General features: G+C 36.6%; 1 protein-coding gene across 2 annotated transcripts; it reads right to left on the bottom strand.

Moving 5' to 3' along the window:
• Positions 1 to 793: 793 nt before the first annotated feature.
• Positions 794 to 22,015, bottom strand: LOC306754672 (oxysterol-binding protein-related protein 2-like). 2 transcript variants are annotated; one of them, XM_079238717.1, is made up of 14 exons: positions 21,907 to 22,015; positions 10,781 to 11,136; positions 8,321 to 8,447; positions 7,773 to 7,848; positions 7,207 to 7,341; positions 6,910 to 7,007; positions 6,646 to 6,828; positions 6,391 to 6,498; positions 5,524 to 5,613; positions 5,156 to 5,285; positions 4,564 to 4,683; positions 4,078 to 4,201; positions 3,679 to 3,769; positions 794 to 1,511 (listed from the first exon to the last, which is right to left on the bottom strand). In XM_079238717.1, exons 2-14 carry the CDS (start codon positions 10,818 to 10,820, stop codon positions 1,409 to 1,411), a joined length of 1,425 nt encoding a protein of 474 aa, XP_079094843.1. In that variant the 5' UTR covers positions 10,821 to 11,136; positions 21,907 to 22,015; the 3' UTR covers positions 794 to 1,408. The 2 variants fall into 2 exon arrangements, with proteins under 2 accessions (XP_079094843.1, XP_079094844.1); XM_079238718.1 differs by having other exon boundaries at positions 4,564 to 4,689; positions 5,165 to 5,285.
• Positions 22,016 to 27,525: the final 5,510 nt, after the last annotated feature.

Genomic DNA, 27,525 nt, shown 5'->3' with positions numbered 1-27,525 from the left:
GCACTGGGAAACAATCAGTTTGGTAGCATTCATCTGAATTGCTTTTGCTTTCAGTTGATCCGCTTTACCGCAAGAACAAGGCGGCACCGATCTGCCACACAGAAGGCAAAATGAACTCCAAGGCACAGACTTGTGTACAGTTACTGAATGCAGACAAACTACGATCACAACAGCTGTCTTGCATCTCCAATGCTTTTTATTTGAAACATTTTTCTTTAATCCCATTTTGAGTGTTTTTGTTTTGGCACATGATGCCCTCTTAGTCCTCTTAGTGCCTGGCAGGCCGGTTCATTAATGCAACCCCACTGGTGAGCTGAATGTCTACAGCTGGATGTTACTCTATATTACAGCAATGTAAATGAAGTCTTTCTTTCTTTATGAGGTTTACAATGGTGAAACTCTTTTCCAGCTAACTTTTTCCTCCTTTACAAAGCAAATTGTGATTAATATGACTGTACATATTTATGTACACATTTGTACAATGTGTATGAATCCGAGCCGTTACAGTAGTTGTCTTCACTTCATTTTAGTCTCATTCTGACTCAACCAAAACCTGTTAAACTTTTTTTTTTTTTTTTTATCATTTAGTCAAACAGAGGGGGAAAAAGCTTTATAATACAGGACTTTAAAGACTTTTAACCAATGGTGAGAAATATTTTTTCTTCCTTAACCCTGCACAAAAACACTACAATTCTTCCTGGTTAGTGAAAATGATTTTTTTTTTTTTTTTTTTTTAAACATACACACAGAGCTTCAGGTTAAATGTTACCAGACTTCTTTTTCTCTGCTGTTCATTGAAACATCCATTATTATAAGTTCTTGTAATTTGATACATAAACTGTGACATGAAGGTTAATAGGAGAGTAACAGCAAATACTAAATATTTGAGGATTACGGCACGCCGACAGTAATGGGCTCAAGCCTGCATTTGATTTGTCTTGACCAATTTACCAACACTAAACAGATATACATTTGTTCCTTAAAGAGTAATATGTCACTTGTAGTTATTTTAAGGTTTAAAGTCTCTCTAAGTTTCCAACAAATAAATTTAAAAAAAAAAATAATAAAATAAAAAAATCTTCGAGATCCATCTTCAGTCTAAGGAACATTCACATCCCTGATTTCCTTGTTGACTGGGTGTGTCTCCATGTCCACGAATCCGTCACTGAGACACTTTATATCATAGTTATTGTTGCTTTTAAATTATATTTATCAATTTATGACATTCCTTTAATTTATGGCTTCCTTTAACTTTCCAACCTGTGCATTGTCAGTGGGTTAAAGATGATGATGATGATTAAGACTGCAGGATGGAAATGAAGGTGTATGAATTCTCATCATTCCTTTGACAGGAAGGTCATTTCAGGTTACAGATACGGAAAAGGAGGAGATGAAGGTTAGGTGGTCATCAGTAGATATCTGGCAGGTCCTGGTAGTTCCTGTTGAAGTAGCCACCACTGTAGATCCAGTCCTGGGAGCTGGTGTATGGGTTGGTGCCCATCTGGAACCACCTTAAAAAACATAAAACACAGATTAAGTGACACCTGTTTATTTCGACATGATTTTATTTCTTTCCCCCAACTTGTTCATTTTCAGATTAGCTACTTCTGGCTTCCTTTGACTAATCTTGCTAAGAACAGATTAATAATTTTTTTAGTCATCATCTTTGTTAAGGTTTTACAAGCAGGACAAGGAAAAAGCATATTGGAATGTTCTGAGGCGAAACAGATACAATAGCTTTGGGTTATTTGATTGATTTTTCACTATTTCAGAATCAGACTCAAATGTGTGTCTTATGACATTTTCATACATGGCAGAGTCTTAGTTATGTTAAGGAATCATCATAAGGTGTGTAAGTGTTACCGACGTCTGTTGGTAAAAATGATTCTCATTTTGGGAATAAAATATGATAGTCCTTTTAGAAGTGGCTTTAGTTCTTCTGTTTTAGGTCATTAAGGCAAATATGAAGGAGATGAGCACTGATACACATTTCTGGTCAGATTGATGCACTTCATATTCTATAGGTACATCTCAGAAAATTCGGATATTATGAAAAAGTTCAATATTTTTTTGTCATTTATTTCAGATTGAAACCAAAATATTTTATAGATTTATTACACATAGAGTAAAACATTTCAAATATTTAATCCTTGAAATTTTGATAATTGTGGCTTATAGATAATGAAAACCCAAAATGAATTGTCTCAGAAAATTAGAATAACGTGAAAAACATCAATCTTAGAAAGTCATGGTGTCACACCCTAATCAACTAGTTAACTCAAAACACCTGCAAAGGTATCCTAAACCTTTAAATGGTCTCTCAGTCTGGGTCAGATGGCTACACAATCATGGGGAAGACTGCTGACTTGACAGATGTCTAGAAGAAGATCATTTACCTTCCATAAGGAGGGAAAGCCATAAAAGGTCATTTCTAAAGAAGCTGGTTGTTCACAGAGAACTGTATCAAAGCATATTAATGTAAAGTTGAGTGGAAGGAAAAGAAGCACCAGTAAAGGGATAACTGCAGCCTTGAGAGCATTGCCAAGCAACATCCATTCAAGAATTTGGGGAGCTTCACAGGGAGTAGACTGAAGCTGGACTCAGCACATCAAGAGCCGCTACACACAGACGAATCCTAGACATGGGCTACAAATGTCACATTCCTCGTGTCAAGCCACTCCTGGACCAGAGACAATGACAGAAGCATCTCACCTGGGCTAAGGGGAAAAAGGACTGCACTGTTTCTCAGATGAAAGCAAATTTTGCATTTCATTTGGAAACCAAGGTCCCAGAGTCTGGAGGAAGAGTGGAGAGGCACAGAATCCATGTTGCTGGAAGTCCAGTGTGAAGTTTCCAGTCAGTGATGATTTGGGATCCATGTCATCTGCTGGTGTTGCTCCACTGTGTTTTCTAAAGTCTACAGTCAACACAATGATCTACCAGGAAATTTTACAGCACTTCATGCTTCCTTCTGCTGACAAGCTTTATGTAGATGTCAATTTTTTTTTTTCCCAGCAGGACTTGGCACATGCCCACACTGCCAAAGGTACCAAAAGCTGCTTCAATGACCATGGTGTTACTGTGCTTGGTTGGCCAACAAACTCACCTGATCTGAACCCCATAGAGAATCTGTGGGGTATTGTCAAGAGGAAGATGTGAGACACCAGACCCAACTATGTAGATGAACTGAAGGCTGCTATCAAAGCAACCTGGGCGTCCATTACACCTGAGCAGTGACACACGCTGATTGCTTCCATTGCAGTAATTCGTGCAAAAAGGAAGGCCAACCAAGTATTGAGTGCATGGAAATGAACATACTTTTCAGAAGCCTGAAATTTCTTTTGAAAATATCATTTTTTTCATTGATCTTATGTAATATTCTAATTTTTTTAGACACTGCGTTTTGGGTTTTCATTAACTATAAGCCACAATCATCAAAATTTCAAGAAATAAATGTTTGAAATCTTTCACTCTATGTGTAATTAATCTAGATAATATGTGGGTTTCACATTCTGAAATGAGTGATGAAAAATATTGAACTTTTTCATAATATCCTAATTTTCTGAGATGTGCCTGTACATTTATATTGTGACACCGACTAGATGTTTGTCAAAGTCACAAAAGTGGACATAGCTTAAACTATCAGTGTGTGTGCATAAGAAAGAGCGTAACTGCTACCTCGTTGACCACTCCTCATCATGTTTGGCTCTTTCCTTCCTGGCAGCTCTCTGTTTCTCCTCCAGTCTCTCTTTCTCCTTACTGGCCTCATCTGTACAAGAGCAAAGTTCCAGAGTCAGTACATTTTACCATTCATTCATCAACCAAGTTAGGGAGACGTGTATGAAACTAAATGCTTTATTTATTTATAGAACTGTTGATTATTTTTTCCAGCAGGTGGGAGCATTGTCTGTTCAGTACCACTGAAGTTTCCTGTAGCAGTATTTCTTTGGTCTTTAATACCAGCAGTATGTCTATAGTTTTATATGTAGAAGTCTCCCTCCCACTTTCGTTCTATTTTTTTGCCAAGCTTTTGATATCAAGTTACTGAAAATCATCAGATATCGCTAAATAAGTTACCCATGTTGCCATTCTCCATGGCTCTGATGTCAGGTCTGAAGCGGCAGTCCGTGGGGGGCAGAATGGTATCCATGCCCGGCTCCAGCTCATTAAGAGACATTGCAAAGTTTGTGAAGTTGTACATCTGGAGAAGGTAAAGGAGAAAAAAAAAAGTCTGCTGAGTGTGTGTTTGTAAATACGTGTCTGGTTTATTCAGATGCATATATCTGAATGCTTCAGATCTGCTATGTCTCTGGTCCTAATACAGTGCAACATTATATCATCAAGTACATTTGTCAACTGGAAAAACAAAGATTAACATATAATAGAAAATTGATCTTTTTACTTCATGGCATGTATTCACCTGCATGGAGAGTTATTTCTAATGTGTGTGTTTTTAAAGCTGTGTGTGTGCGAGAGTGAGCTCTATGACCAGAATTTTGCTTCCTTTTTCCCTTTAAGTCTAACCCCCAACCATAATAGGGATGTGTGGTTTCATTGCCATACCATAGCAGAGTGTGCTGGTCTGGAGTCTATCCTCCATAACAAGGTGCTTCCCGGAACCACAGAGACAGTCTCTTGGACTTCTGGCATGTCGTCTGCATCGTCGTTCTCTGCTCCCTCGAGCTCCTCCTGAAAACGATAAAACTCACTCTAACTACTGCTATTTTAAAAAGGAAAAAATTAAAGCAACAACATTTCCCAGGATAAACTGGATCTCAGAGCAGAACTTGTAGTGAGCTGGATCAATTCACAGTTTTGATCAATCTGCCTTAGGTCCTTTAGGCAAACTACAAGGATTTACTGGTACAGTATTTACTAGACATATAAGCACACTAACGTGGGACAGTTAAAGATAAAATCACCAATTTACACAAGCCTGCTGGTTTACCTGCATAAGACCACAAAGAAAGCTGAAGACGCAAAAAAAAAAAAAAAAAAAAATCAAGACAGAAGAGAACTTAATCCAAAGTCCGTGGACAGTAACAACAGAACAATGACACAATAAGAAATATTAAAAACAATAAAATTCCATCTACTGCACATTAAAAATTGACTGTACGTTAAACACGTATAACCCCCTTAGTAAATGGCGAACAATTCTCACATTTTTTTGCTTCTTGTTTTCTCCTTTCTTCTCTGACTTCTTGTGGGCCTCGTAGGCCTGCGGGTCGACACTCCACATGCACTCGGTCCATTTGCCATAGATAACACAAAGCTTCTTTTTACTGGACAGAGAGGTAGAACCGAGAGCAGAAGAAAGGAAGTGGGAGAAGAGAAGAAGAAAAGGGATGGACAGAGAAACAACATAGAAAACAAGAGAAGGGAAAAAGACAAAAGGAGACAAAAATGCCAAAGAGCAGTTTTTTTTATTTATATATATATATATATATATATATATATATATATATATATGCACAAAATCATTATTTATAGTCATTTTTATGCACAAGGATGAATTTTTACCTTTTGTCTTGGATGTAACCTTCTACTTTGTGTAACTCTTTGCCAAACATCCCACATGGCTTGAAATTTAACACACACTTGTCTCCAGTGCTGCAGAAGAAAGGAGGAGAGAGGAAGGTGGTCTTAATTTACTGAGTTTAAGTGAATAACAATTTAATGAGCAGATAAAGTGAAATGAAATAAATCCTCAGCCTTTGATGGAACATTTTTTATTAAAACAAATACAATGAGCTGAAACCTTAAATACTTTCATTTAAGGCTGATCAGTTTGCTTCTTTTAGGTCATACCTAGGAGCTATGTTAAACCTGGTGTTGAGCTATGGCAGCAGTTTGTTAGTTTGCGTGCTTTCTGAGGAAGTCCCTAAACCAATCAGTGCTACAGTGAACTCTTGACAGCAGCAGGTGTAAATCTGTGCAACTATGTGAATATGACACACAGAGAGGCAGAAGCAAGAATAACACAAGCTTTGCAGAGCTTCCCTGGACAAACACAGGTTAAAAGAGCGGCTGTTTGCCTGAGAAGCCACACGGAGAGCAAACAAGCAGCTGTCTCAAGTATCAGGGTTTACACAAAGAGTAAGGAAGGGCGCATGGCGGGAAGGCTAAACAGCTCGGTGAGCATCACACATCACATCTGCCAGCTTTACTGAGCTTTTTTTTAGGCCTTCGTCTGCTTCTGTGTTTTACCTGAGGAAGGCTCTAAATTGGAGATTTTCATGGATGCAAACTGCACCCGATACAGCGCAGCTCCAATAGATGAATGTGGACTATTAGTTATACATGTTAGTGTCAGCTTCATTTACCATGTTGGTAGTGACTAAACTTAACTATTGCCATTACAAGAACTAGAATATGTGGTCTATGTACCTGTGGTTGATTATTTCCACTGTGCCGTACTGCTCTATCCACAGTTTGCCCAGGATGACGTTATGCACACAGCAGTAAGGGTTACTCCATGTGTACGCTTCATTGTGCCTACAGGAAAGAAAGAGTGAAAAATATGGTAAGGAAAGGTTTAAAAAATTAAAATTTGAAGAAATAAAAAATGAAAAAAGGGATATGAGACAATGAAGGGATTTAACTAAATTTATGTACTAAAAACAAAACATGACAGCAACTTACTTGAGTAACTCTAGTGTGATAGTTCCTTTAGGCTCTGCCTCAACACTCTTGCCCCAGAACTTGAGTTTGGGGTAGATGGAGCCGTGGAAGACAAAGTCCCCAGCCAGGCTCTCTGCATGGAAGGCACTGACTGGAGGATGATGGGAAACCTGCTCAGATACCAACCGGTAACCCTGTTCCTCTCTGAAGATGGCCAGAAAGAGCAGGACGTTAGCACAATTAACATAATAAAGGACGATCGCTAGAAAAGAGGATTATGTCCACCTGATGAGTTCATAGGTCTCTCCCAGCAGAGGGTTGAAGGGTTTTCCGGTTCTGTCCCACTGAGACGCAACAGCTGACACAGCAAAAGCAGCTACTGCCTGAAAGCAAGGAAATACAGGCCACACTAGTTTTTTCTGGTTTCTTTCAGTTCATTTGCTTTAAAACATGGGTTCATGTTATGCAACATGTTAATATTGGATTTACTGTTTTTCATTTCACATCTGATTTAGGGGGTCTGTGTTCAACATGAATGATAGATGCATAAAATCATTGCAAGCAAGTGTTTGTGTGTCTGACCTGCAAGCGCTCTATGGAGTCAGGCAACAGACAGGCTCTGTTAATGAGGTAAGTGTGTTCCATGTATTCTGTGATTCTCTGCAGGAAACTCAGAGGCTCATTGAAGACGATAGGCATTGTGATCTTGGACAGTTCCTAGAAAAAGCAAATTTCATTATTTGGTCTTGGCTAGATAAATACCTTGGGTAAAATCATCCGACTTTCTTACATATTTTTCATTTGAAATCCTCCCCAACCACGGTGTGAGAAACGTCAAGTCCCATACCAACTTAAAAAAGCTGATTTCTTTTATTTTTCATGTTACTTTATTATATAATTTTCATTGCAGTTACAAATAGTGTCTATATGATCCAGCACACCATGCAACATCTGAAAACCTCTTTGAAATGCTTAAATGTTATCCAGGTTTATGTCTAACCAAAATCTGTGCAGAGTGACAGACTCAACATTACCAACTAAGGTTGAAGCTGTACACTGTCTGCTACAGCAGGCTACTGATGTCCTCATTTAGCATGTCTTTAGAAATGCAACAATCTGAGTTGTATAAATGACCTGCATGCCCTTACCAGTCCAATACATTTCTTTAGGATACCCCAAACACTGACAGTATTCCTGGAAAACATGGCTGCAGGTAAAGAGGTCCTGGAATGAAAGAAAAGATTAAAAACAAGCTTGTTAACAAGAGGATCTAGCAATCTGCCAGGTTTATTCGCAGAACAAAAGATTGAACATGTAGATAAGACCTGGAGAGGAAAATACAATGCATCACCAGTTTGACACCTTCCACTGAAAGTGGTAAAAAATCTGCTCACATCAGCACAAACAACGTCTCTCTTTCCTACAGTGGGGATTTTTCTGCTCAAATGACCTCCCTAAAGGAAAAAACATTTGGCAACGTGAGCCGAATGTCTTTGTGTATGAGTCAACCCAGTTAGTCCCCCCTGACCAACTAGGCTGACTCATACACAAAGACTTCTCCCTTAATTCTTTTGAGCTAACATCAAGCATAATTACGTCCCAACAACAAAAACAAAAAAAAAAAAAGGTTGAAACAGCTTCTGGACACCAGGCATACGCTCAGCAGATGGAATGTGGTGGAAGAATGCTGTTCTACCTGTGTTTCTTGATGCCATTTTCTTGTGGTACTGATCCATTGTTCTTCTGACTGCTGCAATCAAACACTTGTGCATCTTTGTAACTGGCCTCAGACACCCCTTCGTACGACTCGTCTGAATCGAGGCCTGTGGAATGAGAAAAAAAAATGATTTGTTACATAATGTCATGCAGCCCAAATTCTGAGCAGTCCTGGAAATGAGCAAATCATACGATGACAAAGCCATTACCTTGCTTGCAGCCAAGTTTAGGCTTTATTTTAGTTTTATTTGCAGCATGTGAATTTCAACAGCACCCTTGCTATTTGAATACTGCTTTGCATCAGGGCGCCGTTGCCTGGGTTTGACTTGCAAATTTTATTGATTGTCTGAAACAGTTACACAAACTAATCTCTTCACGGAAACAGCAGTTAAACACTTTCAACACTATTTTCCCCCATCTATCCTTATGATAGTTTAACACACGAAACATGAAAGACTACAGAAAGCTGTCATGCAATCACACAAAGCCATTACAGATGTACTAACTGAAAACACAAACATCCCTTCAGAAAGTCCCATTTCAACATTTATTTGCTTTCAGGCGATGCTTCTTCAGATTCGATGGAAATGCTCTTGTGACTGAACTGAACACTCCCAGAGCTGTTGACTGATTGTGCACCTCTAGTTATCCTTCAGGGTGGAGTTGGGAACAACTTGAGGTGGGGACTTGATGGCTTAAAATAGACCAGAATTTATCACTAGTCCCTTTACACACCTGAGGTATTGGTAAATGTCAGAAGGTATAAGGTGTGTATTCTTCTGTTACATAAACCAGTTAGAACTGCATTCAGTGTCTCATATAGCCTTTCATATTGCGTGCAAAAATAAACAAGAGTACAAGGATATTTGTCAGGTTAATGTTTTGATTAGGAGGAGGGAAATTACAATCCACAACAAATCCATCAATATGTATTTATCAAGCTTTATAAACATACAATAAGGACTGTTGGTCCAGAAAATGACTCATCATGCAACAGCAAGTGCATTGTTATTTACTAAAATCTGACCAGTGGTAAGCAAGCTCTTTTACATCATTATGGTAATTAAAAATGTGCAGCTAAAATTAGCAAATATTTGCAGACTCACAATGATTGCAGGATAGAAAGTGGAACTTGTATTTCACATCAGTTTGTGATGTACAAACAAGGAGTAGCCTCCAATCACAAAGCTAAAAACCAAACAAACTTCCCGTTGCTGTTGAAATGTGACTTTATGTAACTCAGTTAAGTATGAACATCCTTTCAAAATGTATTTAAATACATATAAAAATTTATTGTGCCTCTTGTCACAGCTGCTTTCGGGCAACAGCAGAAGAGCCCTCGTGTTATAGTCAAGCACTCTTCATATGAAACATGTACATCTCTGTTTGCTGATCACATTTATAATACAGCACGTGTGCTAATGAATAATGCATCAGTATTGATCTGCATCCATCTCAAATCTTTAAGATGATCAGAATAATAAGACAAAAGGAAAAAAAAAACCAAAAAAAAAAAAACACCTGAATCTTTTTTTTACATCTGCATTGAAACAACAGCTAACAAAAGACAAAAAGAGCAACACAGCACGAGATGTCAAATAAACCCAGCTGACACCAAATTATTTCTTTATTTTTGCAAAGACAATACAGTAACACGTAGATACAACCCTACGCTGCTGGGTATTTAATAAGACCGATAATACTGGGACTGGGAGACAGCCAGCCTCTAAATTATTGAACCGATCATCTATCTGAAACAGATTAGATTCCACTGGATGGTGTATTATACTTCAATAACATACAACTTAAATTACAGCCTCAGTGTTGTATGCTTTCCAAAATCCAAAACTTTACAGCCATGTTGTTTTCTTTTGCCAAGTTGTATGTATTAAATATGTTTTATCAGAACTTACAGGTATTACAGAGATGCTGATCTTTGATGAGATGGACATCACATATATATTATTTTAACTCATTTGATACTTTTTATCTAAATTTTGGAAATTAATGGAGTTTGTAATACATGTCCAAAACATGGTATCTGCCAAAATAATATTCCATACTCTGGGTAGAAAGTACATGTTGGAAAATGTGGTATTTTTGGAGCACAACTGATGGCAAGACTAAATCAAGTCCAAAAATAAATTGTTTAGACATCAACAGCAAAGCAACTCAAATCATTTTCACAAATTATCAGAGTAAAATGAGTAACTTTCATTAAAAAAAAAAAAAAAAAAAAATCTATTTCTGCAATCTTAATTAACTAACCTATGAGAAGTGTCAGATTAATCACTACTGGATTTTTCTTTCTTACAACTTTCCATTTGTGAACTACTCACAAAGATTTATGGAGTCCTTAGGACTGATCTTCACCTGCTCGATACCAACATGTTGGGATGTCAGTGAGACAAAACAGAAAAACGTGCAGTTGAACACCCACCTGTGACGGCGTCGTAAAACTCATCCTCATTGCTCATCATGTCGAGGTTTAGGACAGATGTTTGACTTCTAGCACATGTTCCTGTTGGTGGCGGCCCCACAGAGCTCTTCTGGAGGGAGATTTGTTGATCAACGTCCCCCCCTGAGTGTCACCAGAACGACAGTAAAGCTCTCTAAATATTAGTAAAAAGTCCCAAAGCCAGGCTGATGCAGATTATTGGCAGATGGTATGACCACAGAAGAAGGATAGCGGGAGGTGTCAGCCGGAGCAAGACAGCTTCTCAGTTCTCAGACAGCATGCAGATGGCTGCAACTTGACACTTTCATTTCATTGGCATGTTGACCAAAGCAAATAGCCTGCAGAGACAAAAAAAAAAAAAGAAAAAAGACATTATCACTACAATGTGAATTCATTGTTTCATATGCTTTTTTTTTTTTTTTTTTTTTTTTTTACACACTTAAGGAGCAGCACAGCTGGATTAACAATAAAAATAAAATGCACATGCATGGAAAAAATAAAAATAAATAAAGAACTATGAAACGCAAAAACAACAAAAAACCAAATCTGACTGCTGCATTGCTCTTTTCTGTACTGTAATGCATTGGGGAGATTTCTGATGACACAAAACGCTGACGGTCATGCTCAGCAATTTAGACTCTGGGCTAAAAATCTGCTTTGTCTGTCTGAACAAGTATCTTGCCCATCATGGGCCACTGAGTGCAAACAGTGAGTTATCTACTGTAGCAGTTACATAACCAGGACACTACTATCGCAGGCATTCTGGGTCTTTGTTAACCTCTGTTTGGTACATTAGCTTCACTGAGTTTAAACAGTACATTGAAACACACTTTAATTCTCCAAATATAAATGGCATGAAACTTTGCTAAATTTGATGCTGTGTGAAACAGCATCTTTAAGTGAGGAGTGTAAATCACAAGACCACAAACAAAAATAGTTTTAAAGAATTTATCAAACAAAGACATTGGTAGATGTAAGTCGTATGCTAAGTTGCACATCTTGAACCTCAGCACGGCTAGTTTACCCCTTAATCCAACATTTTCAAGACAAAACACCAAAGCTTAAAGCATGAACGGGAAGTGGAGAAAAATATTTCAGATTAACACTGATTATTTACAGAATATCAAGTGGAAACTGGCACAATAACATAGGAAAATAAATGAAAAAGAAAAAAAAAAGAAAAATAGGGAACAAGTTCAATCGGAGACTAAATAATTAATACTGTATAATTATATGATTCCTGGTGGCTGCACAGACTTCACCTGGCCTGGCAAATGCATGATAATAGAATGTTGTTTACTTTGTACGATTTCCAAGCAGCACTAAATAAAGCTTGTAGACTTTTTCATGCATGATTATTGATGATTCTACTTATTAAGAGTTTGCCAAATCAAGTAAAAGTAAATATAACAAAACCTGTAATCTGCAGGCTAATGTTGCAAGATTCCACCTAACAAGTTTCAGCAGTTTTTCTTCATGTCTGATTCACAATTAATTATGTTCTTATTTAAGTCTTGGCAAGCACCGGGCGCTTTAAGCATCACGGTTTCAACTCTGAAATGATGACTGCCTACTATGTAAACTGCAGTCAAACATGGAAAAACCACATGACTGTTGATTACTTAATTATTCATTATCCATCATCAATTATTTACTAATCTGTTTGACATCATTCACAAATAGAAGTTACAAAAACAAACTCTTTCCTGTCTGAGTCAGACTGCGTTAAAACAAATCTGTACATATCCGCTGTGCAATCTGATCCCAATATAGCTGATTCCACAGAGTTGTTAAATTAAAAAGGTAAACAGCTGAATAAGATACCAAACCAAGTTTCCACCCCCCATTTTTGTTCCTAGTGTGTCTCATATCTTATAACACACTCGGGTTTTACCTTTGCCTGACATAGTAACCGCCTTCAGCACACAAATGGACTTTGGCCTTGACATCCACGATCGATAATGTGGACAAAATGGATGACAAGGTGCTATTCAAATAGTCTAAACAGCTAATTCACCGTCCATCCCAGCAGGTTTTTGGTTGTGGTATTTGGCTTTGAAATATAAATTACAATAAAAAAAAAAACAAACAAACACTGCATATCTTATGCTACAAGAGTTTATAATACTAAGTAAATCGAAGAAATTCAGAATATCCATCTGAACTAGAGACTTGTAATTTAATAAAATTAAATTATTGTTACTGTTATTATAAATACAGATTGAAAGATGTGTAACAACACAAAAAGAAATTATTCAAATAGTATACCAATTTTATTTGTGCATAAGTGCATCTATAATCAAAATTCTACCAGCACTCTGGTAATCCATTCAAATGTGATGAAAAGAAACAAGTGCAAAACAACATTAAGTGGAATAAGATTTGTATACTTTTACATTTCAATTCTACTATTCAATAACTGTGTCATTATAATGACACAAAAAATTGTCTTTAAGCAACAACAGATATGGTTAATCTCTCAAAATGTTTCCATTTTATTTCAAGTTCAATTAGAGGCTGATATTAGTTTTTGAGTTTGGTTACAAAAAGTCCCGCAGCTTTTTTTTTTTTAGCTTCCGAAGCCACAATTTAGCCACAGTTATCTCCATGGCATAGTAATGTTCTATGTATCATGGTTAAAAGGAATACTGAAGTTTTTATGACTACCTTCTTCATAGGGCTCCAACTAACGATTATTGTAGTAGTCGACTAATCTGTAAATAATTTTTTTTGAAAGTCGATTAGTCACAATTATTTCTGTCACACCAACCATCTGTGCTTCCAGTTGATGCAACTCTTTTTACAGGCTCCAATATGTTTTTCACCACTCTCTTCATTTGCATCAAGTGAATGTCACCCTGATTCCCAGTCAGTCACAACATAGTGTCCTTTAGTAAGTTAAAAGAATGACTCCTGAAACATTCAAACTTAGCTATAGTGTCATATCAAAGCTATACATAATTTGCCTCAAAAGTAAAACAAAATAAATATTTTAACATCTTAATTTTCGTAGAATTGTATTGAAAAGATTATTTACATCTTGAAAAAGCCTGTTTTGTAAGGTAAACAAGGGCCAGAAAGATTCCTGAATCCAAACAGTGATCCGGATCACCTCCAAAATTAAATCACTTCTTCCTTTTCACATTTCCAACAACTCCTGAATATTTTATGAAAATCTATCAGTAACTTTTTGAGTTATCTTGAACACAAACAAACAGATAAACGGCGGTAAAATCATAACCTCTTTGTTGACTTTATCAACAGATTGTTGCAGCCTTAGTTCTTAAATATATATTTTCAAATGTCTGGGAAATAAACAACTTACGAACAACACCGTTTCTATCCAACCCCCTCATGCATCTTCACCCCACAGACGCACGCACGCACGCACGCACGCACGCACGCACACACACACACACACACCAAAGGAGAGCCTCCGTACACTCTTACCACACCAGCACATGACTCCAGGTACAGCTGAATTGCATGCTCTCCCTGTGATTAATAAGACAGAAGACAATGGAATTCATACCGTGACTTTTTCATAGCAGAGTATACTTAGAAACTGAAACTGCCACATCCCTTATTTCTCAGATCACGCTATTCCATGCTAATAGAAAGCAAATCCATTTGCATGGAAAAACATCAAAACTGAAATAATTTTAAGTGTAAACAACCATTCTGAACAAAAATGGCCATTAAAATTATGTTAAGTTTCACTGAATGTAACCCATGATGTACAACATGATATTATTAACGCTTCCCATCAGCAGCACTCATGGCAATATGCCATTTATGTCTATCTTTGTATCTGTGAGCAGAGCAAACATGGCTGAAAATCCAATTTGCATGTGTTATTGCAGCTCTACATTAAGATCCATTTAAAACATTTACAATTAGGTAGTATGAGCCTCTGCCTAACAGTATACTTGCCTAACAAGTATACTGTCTAACAGTATATTTGGAACCTTTGAAGGTAAAAGCATGAGCCCTCTCCAAGTTTGTCAAGAAGTTGAGACAATTCTGTAAAAGCTTTATAGGAGCATGATGGAAGATGCACATTAAACACAGCGACTTTAGTAATTAAGTTTGTATGGTTAAAATGAAAATAGAGCAAAGGGTGTGTGTGTGTGTGTGTGTGTGTGTGTGTGTGTGCGCGCAATATCTGGGAAATCTCTCTTGTAAAATTTATGTTGCAAATGAACCATGTTTTGTGTTCCATGACTTTGCACACACCCATAGACAAAGAGACATCTCTGATTGGTTGAGACAGACTGAGATCATATTGCTTGCTCTGTCCCAAACGCCAGTGTGCTATTACATAAACATGACACCACAAACACACCACAACCACTCCTCTAAACTTGAACAATAACTTATGACAAATGACTCCAATGTGAGCTGGTACTCCTCCAGGTATACAAAGAGCACAAAAAAAAAGTGTATGCAGCATGTTATGTGTAGAAATTTGGAGCAGGGAAAGTTAATACAGCATCACTTTTTACCAAAGTATGAATAGTCAGTGTCCTGCATTCAATTAAATGTCATATTAAGAAACAAAAAAAAAAAAAACCAAGATAAATGACTCACACACTCATTCAACTTTTACCTCTGCAAAGGTCAGGTTGGTTTTTCTGTAGGTTAGCAATATAACTCAAAAAGTTAAGGATTGATTTTGACAGAATTTTTAGGAAATGGGAGAGGGAATTTGTGATTATATTTTGCAGGTGATCCAGATTACATCTGGAACCAGGATTCTTTTTTTTTTTTTTTTTTTTTTTAAAGTATTCTGGGGAGATAGGGGTAATTTTGCCATTAGAGCTTCTAACTAAAAAATAATGCTCACAATCAAAAAATTACAAACTACAACGGCTTGCCAGAGTTTTGCACCCTCTCGGTGCTTCTCGTTTTAAATCCTCTACAGCTCTACATAGAAATGCCTCATTTATTTTAAAAAAAGCATTGCATGTTTATGTTTCTTTTGTTTTTTAGCCAAAAATTAATTTCATGTGGAAATATGTTGCTTAGAGTAGATAGAACAGACAGGTACAGGCCCTGTGTTAATGCCATGCTGCTGTTGTTCAGGCCTAGAACAGAAACGGTATCAAACACAATTCTATCCAAAATAACATAATATATTGTCAATAAATACTGACTCTCCTTTAAAAAATATAAATATAAAAATAAATCTTAAATAATAATAATAATAATAATTTATAAAAATCTTTTTTATTATCATCTGTTAATTATCAGATATGATAGGATGCCTGCTTGGTTGATAAAACAATTAATTCTGTGACAAAAACATCCAACAAAGGCAAGGGCTTAGAAAGGAATAAAGAGAGAGTCAAAGTGATCAAATTTAACAGACAAATGCTGTGACAGTGCACAAATACACACACCTCAATATTAAACGCCTTTTTTTCAAAAGGTGACACACCTCTCTAGACTATGAAACACGTACTTGAATTTAATTTCACACAACAACTGAGGGACACAATGAGATGAACGCGGAAACATAAGCTAAAATAGACTATTACACCCTTTAAAGAAGACAAAAAACTTTTTCATAGAGACAGGGTCAGGTGTAAGATGGAAGAAAAAAAACTGATGTAGGAAAAGTGGTGCTCAGCAAGTACATTGTGTGTCATCTGTGCAAAATCTAGCCAGACCGGTGGCTTCTCACAATGAACGATTGCTCATTTCTTCTGATTCTGCACTTAAACAGCAGTTTCTCTCCACAGGTGTACCTCTATGAGGGCAACGAGCCTGTAAAGACGGAACTGAACACCACGCAAACCTTGTGTTTATTCATGCTACCACAACACGTGTCAAACAGTCCTCGAGGGCCAGTATCCTGCTGGGTTTTCGTTGTCTCCATGCTCAAACACACCTGATCGAAATGAATGAATAGGTTGACAAAAAGCTGTTGGGTCCATTTGATCTGAATCAGGTATGTTGGTGCAGGGAAACAACAAGAGCCTGCAGGACTCCAGGCCACCGAGGACTGGAGTGCCACAATGTGGTTTTCATGTGTACCAAGGACATGACAATAGATCGAATTTCTTATGTCAGTGAAGGCTTGATAACTTGATATGATACAATAAGCCCATTACATAACCATTAATCTGATATCTAGGAGTAACCAGATCTAGCGTTGTGCACATGCACTTCTGAAATACGACATTTGAATAATCCATGTCATTTACTAATCATCACCAGATTTCTGGGAAAGAAGCTCCATGGTGATGCAAAACATTTGGTCTGTGTTAAATATGGCATCACCCTCAGTTTTAGTGTTACTGCTAGCTGCTAATGTGAGGCCTAATAATCTGCTAAATAATGTAGTTAACATTTTACTTTAGTAGTTCCCAAACCTTTGTGCAGGGCCCCATTTTCATGCACATCCTACTACGTCATGCAGGTAATCATCCACATGGAACTGTGTATAAAGCATTACCTTTGCACTATTCAATAATAAGATGTGTCTGTAAAATGCCACTTTGGAGATGATTTGTCCCTACTTTGAAAATATAACTATAAAAAGTCAGGCTATATGCCGGCAATTACTTTAACTTTGGAAAGGAGTCAGACAGAATGCATCATTTATGGTAGGAAGTTAGCTAATGAGAGTATGAAACCAAGCATGGTTTCAACTTGGGGTGGGTAGGAGGTCCACAGCTTTTTAGAAGTATCATGAACAGGTTTCTCATGGAAAATAGGTTGGAAACCACTGCTATATATCAACTGTAGTAATGGGATACATCAGCCCTGCCTGAGGACAAGAAAATAAAAACTTACATCACAAGACCATAAGAGAGTTAAAATGTCAAAGTGTACAAATAACTTTTTATTAGAGAATGAAAGCAAGTATGAAATCAAATTCATTCAACCTCAATCACAAGACTAACCTTGTCAAGTATATTCACTGACCGCAGCAGTGGAAGGAAATGCTGCAGTCAACAACATCAATTCTGCTCTGCAGTAAAAAGCCTTGCAGCGCGACCATCTACATTAACAACTTCTCAGCAGGACTCAACTAACGAAATAAATTCATATAAAAGAAAAACAAAAAAATACTTCAGCTTAAATCAGCCCAAATCACAAAGAAGTGTGGCTGAAAAATAAAAAATGTAATGTGTGAGGAAACTCTAGGAATCATGTCAGGACAGGTAAGTACAATAATCTTGTCTGCATCCCATCATCCTCAGTTTATTCAGTTCCTCTTCAAACTAATGCAAAAAAGTTCAAACTATGACATAAAAGAAAAAAAAAAGCACACACGTCTCATTTCATCACGACAGCCTTGATAACCTCTAAAGCAAAAACTAAACTCAACCAAACTGATTTCATGGCCCCGTTTTAAGAGTTTGGAACCAGTTTTTCACTTTTGTAAGTTCAAGCTCCAATGTAAGCGACTTAAAGAGTTTCTATCACCAACTCTAATTACAAGACAAAGCTTTTCAGTTTGGTTCACACCAGACGTGAACTAGTTGAATTCTCTGTAAACGGATGAGAAATTCACACAAATGGTATCATCAGAGTAAAGACAAAATGATGTGAACTTTATGCAGAGTTGATTCTGGTGAAAATGGAATATTTGTTGATTATAACTGTCAAAGCTTCAGACAGACCCTCTCTGGTTTAGTCTAAAGAACATGTATGATTTCTTCATTTTCCTGCATAAGATCTCTAAGCTAACCCACCTGGGAATAAAATACTGTCTAATTCTGGGGAGGATGTTGAACACACAATTTGTCACACAAAAGTACCATTCAGCACAGCATGAGTCAGCAAGTTCTGGCCACACCTGCTGGAGTGGAAAACCAGCCAGGAGGAATTTTACTTTCTGCACAAATACAAAGCCTGCTCAACATCATACTTCAAAACATAAGGTGTCCACCCTTTGCTAAATACAGCATTAGTCCTAATTATGTAAAACACAAGCAAAAAAGCTGGTTTCGTGTTCATCACTGTTAACAACGATGTTGGTTTGTGACTTTCTAAATAAAATGTTTTTTTTTGTTAAATCCCTTTCTTTCTTCTCCTTCTCTGGGTTATTAGTTCTGAGTTTGGAATACTCTTCCCCACTTAGCTGTCTATGTTCAAGACCAAGCTTATAACCTATTTATTCACGAAGGCCTTTCATTTGTAGTATTTTTTATTTTAAACTTTTTTGTACTTTCTGTACTTAATGTTGATACATAAACTTATTGTCCTTACAGATTTACTTGAGACTCCCCAGTATTTCAGTTAGTGTGTGTAGCATTGCCAGCAAATAAACTTGTCTGACTTACTGACTGTTGCCTTTGCAATCAAGAACAGGAAACATGAAGAGAAAACAAAAAACAAGCCAAGCTTGACGGTCAACCGTCTTGCAGTCAGAACATTACTGCCTGCCAGAGCAGAGCGAACATCAGCAACAACTACAGCTTATAAATACACATCTTCAACACAAAGTTCAGTAAAGAAGAAAAAAAAAACATTCCATGGGAACAGCTGCTGAAAAGAATTACAATTAATTAACTTTTTGTTAATGTTTAGAAATGCTAGTTTAACATACAGAGCAGAATAACTGCATTTATGAGGTCAGAACATCTTGTATCTAAGTTAACACATCGTCCATGCTTTAAAATGTTACTAAAATATTTCCACACCGATCATAATGTTGGAAAGTAGTGGTTAATTACTTGCTGAAAGAATGATATATGATGACAGGGAAAATAATTATAGATCAATATTTAGTGACATAATATTGGCTAGTAATAACGCTTTGCTGATAATAATGGTGCAGCCTTGTTCTTAGTTTGTCCTTGCTGACCAACATGCCTATAAAAATGGACAAATAAAAACAATGCAAGATAAGTTACTTTTCTCTTTAACACGCAGTAACATCTCTGTTACATAGATGTTTGCCCTGATTAGTATCAGTTTAAATGTTTCAAAAAAAATAAAAAAAAAGGATGTATAACATGTCTTTTCTATTATAAAAATGCGCTGGAGACTGAGGAGTATCCCTATATTAAATATTTTTTCATAGCACCTGACTGTATATTAGATACAAAATGAGACTGGGCAGTAAACAAATCACTCTTAAATTTAAAAAATGTATTTTTCCACTTATAAATTAATGTTTTTATTATAATCTCATGTCCACCAACTAACAAATAATTTGTAAAAACATTCCAAATTCATTAACTTTGTCAGTGTTTGACCTACCACTCCTCTCAGCAGTGTTGAAACCTGGCTTTCAGTACTCATCTTCTGGTTCCCTTAAATCCCTTAAATAAATAGTAAACCTGGCACAGGCTATCTTCACTAGGTCTACTTAAAACAGTTTCACAGTGTTGTTGTAACGAGAGGAAGGCAGTTCACTCTTACAGACTGATGTTCACCTTCCAAATAGAGACCATCCCCATAGCAACTAACTATATAGGTAATTAGGGCACCTTTGGGAGGAAGAGAGAAAACAAAATGATACCAACTGTAATTCCAGAGAGGTTAGTTTGCTGTTTGGTGTAACCATTAAAATCATGAGCTTGTGTATTTGTTTTCAGATGATACTGAAGCACTTTACAGAAGTGCTTTACAGGAAAATTTTAGATCCATTTACCCTGTTTTTATGCATTTTAATAATTGCTAACAAAATATAGCATCAAATATCTTCATAGTTGTTTGTTGCTGTCCAACTGAAATTGTAATAACTCACAAAAGTTTAAAAAAAATTAATGAATAAATAAAGATACTAGGGCTGTGACGATATACTTTGTCCCGATTCTATTTAAATTGTGATTTTCACAATTCTTCAATATTGCTGATTTTTGTAGATTAGAAACAAAAAAAAAATGTACAAAATGTTTTTTGCGCGTCATTTTTCTTGATTTCAATCAGGAAAAAAAACAACCCAGTAGCTAAACCATCATGCTGCTGCTATAATCCCCAAGAAGACAAGTAAAAATATCAATAAAAACAATTTTTTTTTTTTTTTTTGGGAAAAAAACAAAAAAATTTTTAACAAAAAAAAAACTATTTTAAAATTGTGAAGCAAAAAAATCCCAATATTCGATTTTTTTTTATTCAATTTTCCACCTCTAAGAAGATACTGTAAAGTTTTAATTAAATACATGCTGCACTTCCCATAAACAAAACATTTCATCTTGTCTTACAACACTGAATATTTAAGTAGAGATGCAACAATAAGATGTGTATATATATAAATAACTGCAAAGTTTAACTCCCTGACAGCAGCACTGTGTGTGCCACTGAGAATATGCCTCTCAGGAAGGCAGATAAAAAACACTTCAGAGTTAGCACTGACCTTGGTGTCAATGACCTACAGTACACCGAGCTTAAAGGCAAAGCTCTGTTTAGTTTCTCTTGAGTGAGTGAGATGTAGAAGGTGTTGGTAGCAGTGAGACGTCAGACAGGCACGGGGACATTCATTCTCTTTGTTGAGCATCTAAACGTGACCAATCTGTGCCATGCCTAAAATAAAGTGATGCTGGTGCGGGCAAACTTCACAGCAGAGAACTTCATGAGTTTCACACACTTTTCTCCTTTCAATCTGCATTTCCCACCCTAACATTTTCACTTACCTCGTTTCTTTTGACTGTCTTAACCGGTTATTTAAAAGTAACCTACCTACCCGCTTTATTAGTTAAATGGATAGTGGTTAGAGAGGTGTACATAGCTCTCAGCTTTGAGTTAAACCCTGCATCCCAAATGTCTGAGGACCCATCCTGAATGTGCTGCTGCCGTAAAGTGTTTACTTGCTAACATAGGCGTACACAGACTCGCAATTGATCTAGCTTGCCTCAATAAAACGTAACCAAACAACAACAATTAGAAGGGTAAAAACTAATGACAAAAGAAAAGAAGGACTTCACATCTATGTGAGGCGCTGTTTGTTTGTGGACAACAGACCAAGCTGGTTGCCTTGACTCTGGGAGCTATTTGACAGCTAGCTTTACTGTTAGCGGGCGGGTTACAATAAAGAGGGTGTTAACTAGCATAGCTAGCAACAATAATGTAAAAGGTGCAATCAAAACCTGTTTGTTGCTTGAATATAGGAGATCGTGGCCAAGCCACTAAAAAATCTGTCATCTTACCTCGGGTGTGTGCAGTCTGGATGTTTTGGGAAATGAACAGCGAACGGGCAGGATTTTAGTGTGTTGCCTTGTCTTGACACAGAAGTGGAAGACGCTAGCAGACGGGGCGTGAACAGATGATGACGAACACGATCTGCAGCCAATCAGATTTAAGGAACGGTTCTAAGGAAGAACGGTTTAAGGAAGAACCAACTATTTAGACGACAGATTGAGAAAAAAAATCACTACAAAAAAAAAAAAAAAAAAATCTACGAATTGAAGTAAAAAAAATGCACAAAGACACAACCTCATCCTCTCATGTTTTATTTATTCACTTTCTCACTATTTCTAGATTTCTCTGATAATTCAGTTATGATGTTCACACTCAACTTCTGAGCCAAAGCAGCGTGGTATTAGTTTAGGATTCTTGGAAAGTGGGCAACCCAGTGAAATGCCTATAAGTCTATTTTTTGTTTTTAACCTATGAATCTATTCAGGCTTTTTACACACACTCTGGTCCATGTTGATGGGTCTGGAAATGCATGGGGCTGTCACTTTCAAAAACTTCTAATAAAATAAAAATAGCTTTGTCTTAGTAATAACATCACATTAAAAAGCACGAATTTATATCTCTTTTCATTTAGCAAATTTAAACAAAATCATTTTTGCCTCGCAGCACTTTAGTGTCTGATATTTTTCATTTATTTGAGTGATGTTATATTAAAAAAAGCCAACATGAAGTTCAAGTTGAAATATCAGACATTGCTTTGTTATCTTATTAGGATGGTTAACTGGACTATGACAATGACTGGAATTTAAAATCTTTGCATTGTGTGTTTTCACGAGCGTTTTATATCACAGACTGATTGCAGGGATGAGAATCATGATAGTGATCAGAGATTATTAGTGTAAGTAATGTCGTGTTAATGCTTCTATTTTTTTTTTTTTTTTTTTTTTTTTACTGTTGTTTAACTTAAGGACAGAACATCTAATCTGATTGTCTTTGGCTTGTCTCACTTCTCTTGTGGTTTGCCCTTTTGTCTTTGGGTAGCCCTGTGTTCTCTGTATAAGACATCAGCTAAACTAGAGACTGTATTATCTGTCTCATCAATAATGGAGCTCATCAGTCGCTGATATGTTTGATACAGCTGACGGCCTGCTTTGAGGGAACAAACATGACAAAATGAAAGCATCATGATAGATACTGTTCGGAAGTGGCGCATTTTCACTTTTATTAAGTGGCGAACAAAGGAGTACTTGGCTGGATTATTTAGCAAATACAATCATGTCTTACAAAGACTAATCAAGAGTAAAGACAAAAACAGCAAATATAAAAAGTACAAAGTTAGAGATGCAGCAAGACTGTGATATTTAGGGTTTTTTAAAAATAAGTTTGCCACTATAGCTAAATTTGGGGCAGAGAAGGTTATTTCTGTTATTTTCAGGCAATGTGTTTCTTCTTCCTGAGTTACATAATAACCATGATGGTGTGATGAGGAGAAAAGAATGGAGAACAGAGAATAGGACAAGAGAGAGCAGCAGAGGAGGAGGGAAACAGGCAGACAACATTGGAGGAGAAAATGGTTTCCGTTCAGGCTCTCAGTTGAACACAAAGCCTGCTTGTACAAATTACACACACAAAGACACAGTCATGTACCATACATACTAATGCTCACGCCATCATAATGAAACCCAATTGAAACAATGGCCATGTCTTTACAGTAGTGCTATTATGCTTGTTGTACATTTATAAAATGTCCTGTTTCCCCACTAACAGAGGGTCAACAAGATATTATGTTTTAATGTAAAATCTGTTTCACAGCTTGGTAATTTTGCAGTTTGAAACATTTAAATGATTTCAGGAAAGAACTTGAGTTCAATGTGCCAAATCCAGTAAAATAAGTAAGTCAAACAGATGACTTCCACTTCCCCTTGAAATGTTTAATAGTTTCCATGTTTGTTACAGCTGACTTCCTCTCAATAAAAATAAACCCCTCTTGTTAAGTAAATACTTTGATCTTTATCATATAGATAACCAAAGAGGTCTTTGTTTCTTTATTTGTTTGTGGTTGTTCCTCTTCACTGCTGTCACTGATTTACGACCCATTACTGCAATTTCCTCTGTTTGACACTAGATGGCAGTAAGCGACTGCTAATCTTTTCATCCCCGAAATTTATACGGGTGTGTTGACGTTCAATATTCATTATAGATATGTTATTGCTTCGTGCCCTGAGTTTTTCCCACAGTGATATTCTATTACTAATTATTATAATTACTAAGTATTATTACTTTACAATGTTCAGCATTGAGGCATCTTACAGAAAAGCCCCTCCTGGTGCTTCAAGTAATTGTTTAACTCAGTCACTACAAAGGAGAGTGACTAACTGAGCAGATACAACATACCAATATGATTATAATTAGCTCATTATATTAATATGCTAAACCAGTCCTAATATAAGTTTAATAATGGGTGGTATCAGAGCTGAGGTATATTGACACAGTAGCTCAATAGTTTTTTAACACCTCAAATGATTGGGATGATATTGAGTGTTAAACCATGATAGAGGAATGAGGTCACTGACACTGCACTGCTTGAGAAGCCCAAGAGAGATAGGAGGAAAAATCAGACTTAATGTCAAGGCGTTTGGTCTTACTCAAGCTAACTTGATTTTATAGGTAAAGACTGACCACGGGAGACTCATTATACTTGCATGTTTGACAACTTCCCACTTAGTTCTCATACAGAGAGGAAGAATAACCAGTTGTGGCTCATTACACTGCCGCAGAGCCAATAGCTTTGAGGGGAAAACCTACAGTAGTTTAGTCTTATTCAGAAGAATGCTGAAGGAGAGGTGAAAAAGATTGTAATTGAAATGAAAAAAAAAGTCAAATATATAACTATAGCAGATGCAGTTGCAAGTGTAATTGAAGCAGTGAGTGTGTTGATGCAGCTCATCTTTATAACCACTCACACACAGATTGCTTGCCAATTACTGGACTGAAGGTAATGTGCAAAGACAGCAAGTTTCTGTTATTGTTTTTGCTCCCAGCAAAGGACAGTAGAAAGTATTGCATCCTATTACCCAGACAATGAGAGGCACGTCAGTGGTGTTTTTCACCCATAATTAGTGAAATATGCTTATTGTGTAAGTGTTTGCTGGTTGGTTGGCTGGGTTACCTCCCTCCAGTTTCACATTGAGGTCTGAATGACAGCAGGGTAATGAGAGGTCTGGCGGTACGAGTAGGCTTTTATTCATACTGATGCTTAAATACATCGGACATCATTCCTGGCAAAAATGTGGTTTTAATTGTAAGTATAATCATTGTCTCTAAAAACCAATGCTGATTCTGCCTTTCCAGATGTACAAATCATCCATGACATATGAATTACCACTCCCCTGTATTATACTCAAAATTTAATTTCCTACTTTGCACCTCATTGTTACTCTAGCAAGAAACTGGAGGAACATGCTTTAGTGGCTGAACCACCCTGAAAGGCAGACCCAGAAAGAAACATTAAAAAAAGATCTTGAAGGGGGATCAAAAAAAGTTTTAAAGGCTCAGAGAAATAGGAGCCAGAAAAAAACAATGGAAAAAGGCTGAGGCAGGCAGCAGTCATGGACTGTCAGAGTTTCAAATCTACATGAAAATCTGGCACTAAGTCCAGAAGGGAATGATGGGGATGATGATGATGATGATGATGGCAATGTTAGGGTCAAGGTGTGCTGACACACCCTCGGGCCAATGCTGTCTCTGCCTGGAAGGAGGAAAGACAGAAAAAACAAAACATTACAACAAGAACCAACATATATATGAACTAAAATATAAAAAAACAACAACAACAAAAACTTAAACAAGATGGTATGCAAATAAGGGTACTGTGCTTTGATTTCCTTTTATAGCACAATGTAAAAATCAGTCTTTTTGTTTACAGTATTAGCTTTAAGTAATATGAAACTATTTCCAGCTGCATGCACACTACAATACTGATTTATATTTATACAGAACTGAAGGTTTTATTTTATTTTATTTTTTTTTATCAAGTAACATCAGTGTTTTTGATGCACTTGATAAAGTTGAGTGATGAGTATAATAGTTTATCTTTTTGCAATAATCAGTGTAAATGATGAATTAATATGATAACATTTACCCTGTAGTTAAATTCAAGTATTGGAGATGCTGCTCAGTTCTGTGGTATTTGAAGTTTCTTCAATATTTCATTTGATGCACTGGACTAGATGACAGTAATTCAGACTAGAAAAAATTAATGATTGGATTATTTCCATCATTGCAACTGTAGGTAAAAATGTTGCTTTTCTTCTAATTGCTGTGATTAGGGTTAGGGTTCCATAGTAGTTGTAATTTTGCCAATATGTTTTTTTCCAAGTTAATGTGTTATCCATCATAATATCAAGAAGTTTGATTTCTTGTACTAGATTAAGTGTGGATTAATTATCAGTGTTGTTTAGAAAGTTAAAAGATGCCCAAAAACTAATGCTAATGTGGCAGCAAGCAGATAGTCACAACTAGGGTGAGAATACTGAAGGTTTACCTTCCTAGACTGCTCATACAGACTATAAAAGAGCCCAGGCACACCAGGTAGAGAAGATAAACCCATCAGACTCACACAGACAGTTTCTGTCAAGTAGCAATTTACAGAGAGGACAACTTTAATCTCTAAGGTTGGTTTTTTAATACTTTATAAATGAATATTTCACATGATGAATTATTTAAACACCACATTTTTTGTTCAGTCTTTTTAAAAGAGGGAAGGTGGGACAACTTGTTACAGAGGTCTGCAAGCTGCTTGTATGGGTGTGATTTGTTTTTTTTTCATTAATTTTTAATTAAACGCCTTTTACTACTAACAACAGATCATTAATGTTTTAAAGGTCCATTCTGTTTCTCCAAAGCAAATTTTCCATTTCCAATTTGATTCCTTGATAACAATATAGATCTACTGTTAGCGGAGAAGCAAAAGCAAATGACATAGATATGATTTAGGTATTTCACAGCAGGAAATGACTACTGACACTTTCTCTTAATTACAGATCAGCAAATGTGGAAAAGAAATTATGCTTAACTATAGAGTGTAGCTAATTGTGTGTGGACGGCTGAAACATGCTACTGTTAATAACTTGTGAGCAAGTCCTACTCTGCTTTTAAGTTTCAATAAAGAAAGTTATCCTTAGTTAATTGTTAGAGATAAAACAATGCAGAGTCACATTCTTACATATCATCTTTGTGGTTCTTATTTGCTCTGTTAGCTCTATAAAACTTTTTGTATTATAGGATTAAATTAGAAGAGACTCAAAGACTATACAGGCAGGTTTTAGGAGTATCGGGTTTTATGGCTACTGAAAGATTCAGACAGGGCTTTAGGACAAACTTTGGGTACTGAAAAATGGGTTAGAATGTGCATGCATGGCTTCCAATGGCAAAAGAAAAAGAAAGTATTTATTGATGATGTGACAGAAGCTGCTGGATGGAGTGTAGCATAAATGAAAATTATTGTCTGCACAGATTCAGCCAGAAGTGACAAAGTCAAATGGACGATGCTACACTGTATGGATGAACAGTGAACCAAAACATATTAAGAGAGCACTTTTTGAGAAATAATCTGTCATGATCAGGTTGAC

The sequence above is a fragment of the Telmatherina bonti genome (genome assembly GCF_933228915.1).
Source record: "Telmatherina bonti genome assembly, chromosome: 4".
In the NCBI taxonomy this organism is placed as follows: domain Eukaryota; kingdom Metazoa; phylum Chordata; class Actinopteri; order Atheriniformes; family Telmatherinidae; genus Telmatherina; species Telmatherina bonti.
This window is presented reverse-complemented; position numbering and strand designations above follow the sequence as displayed.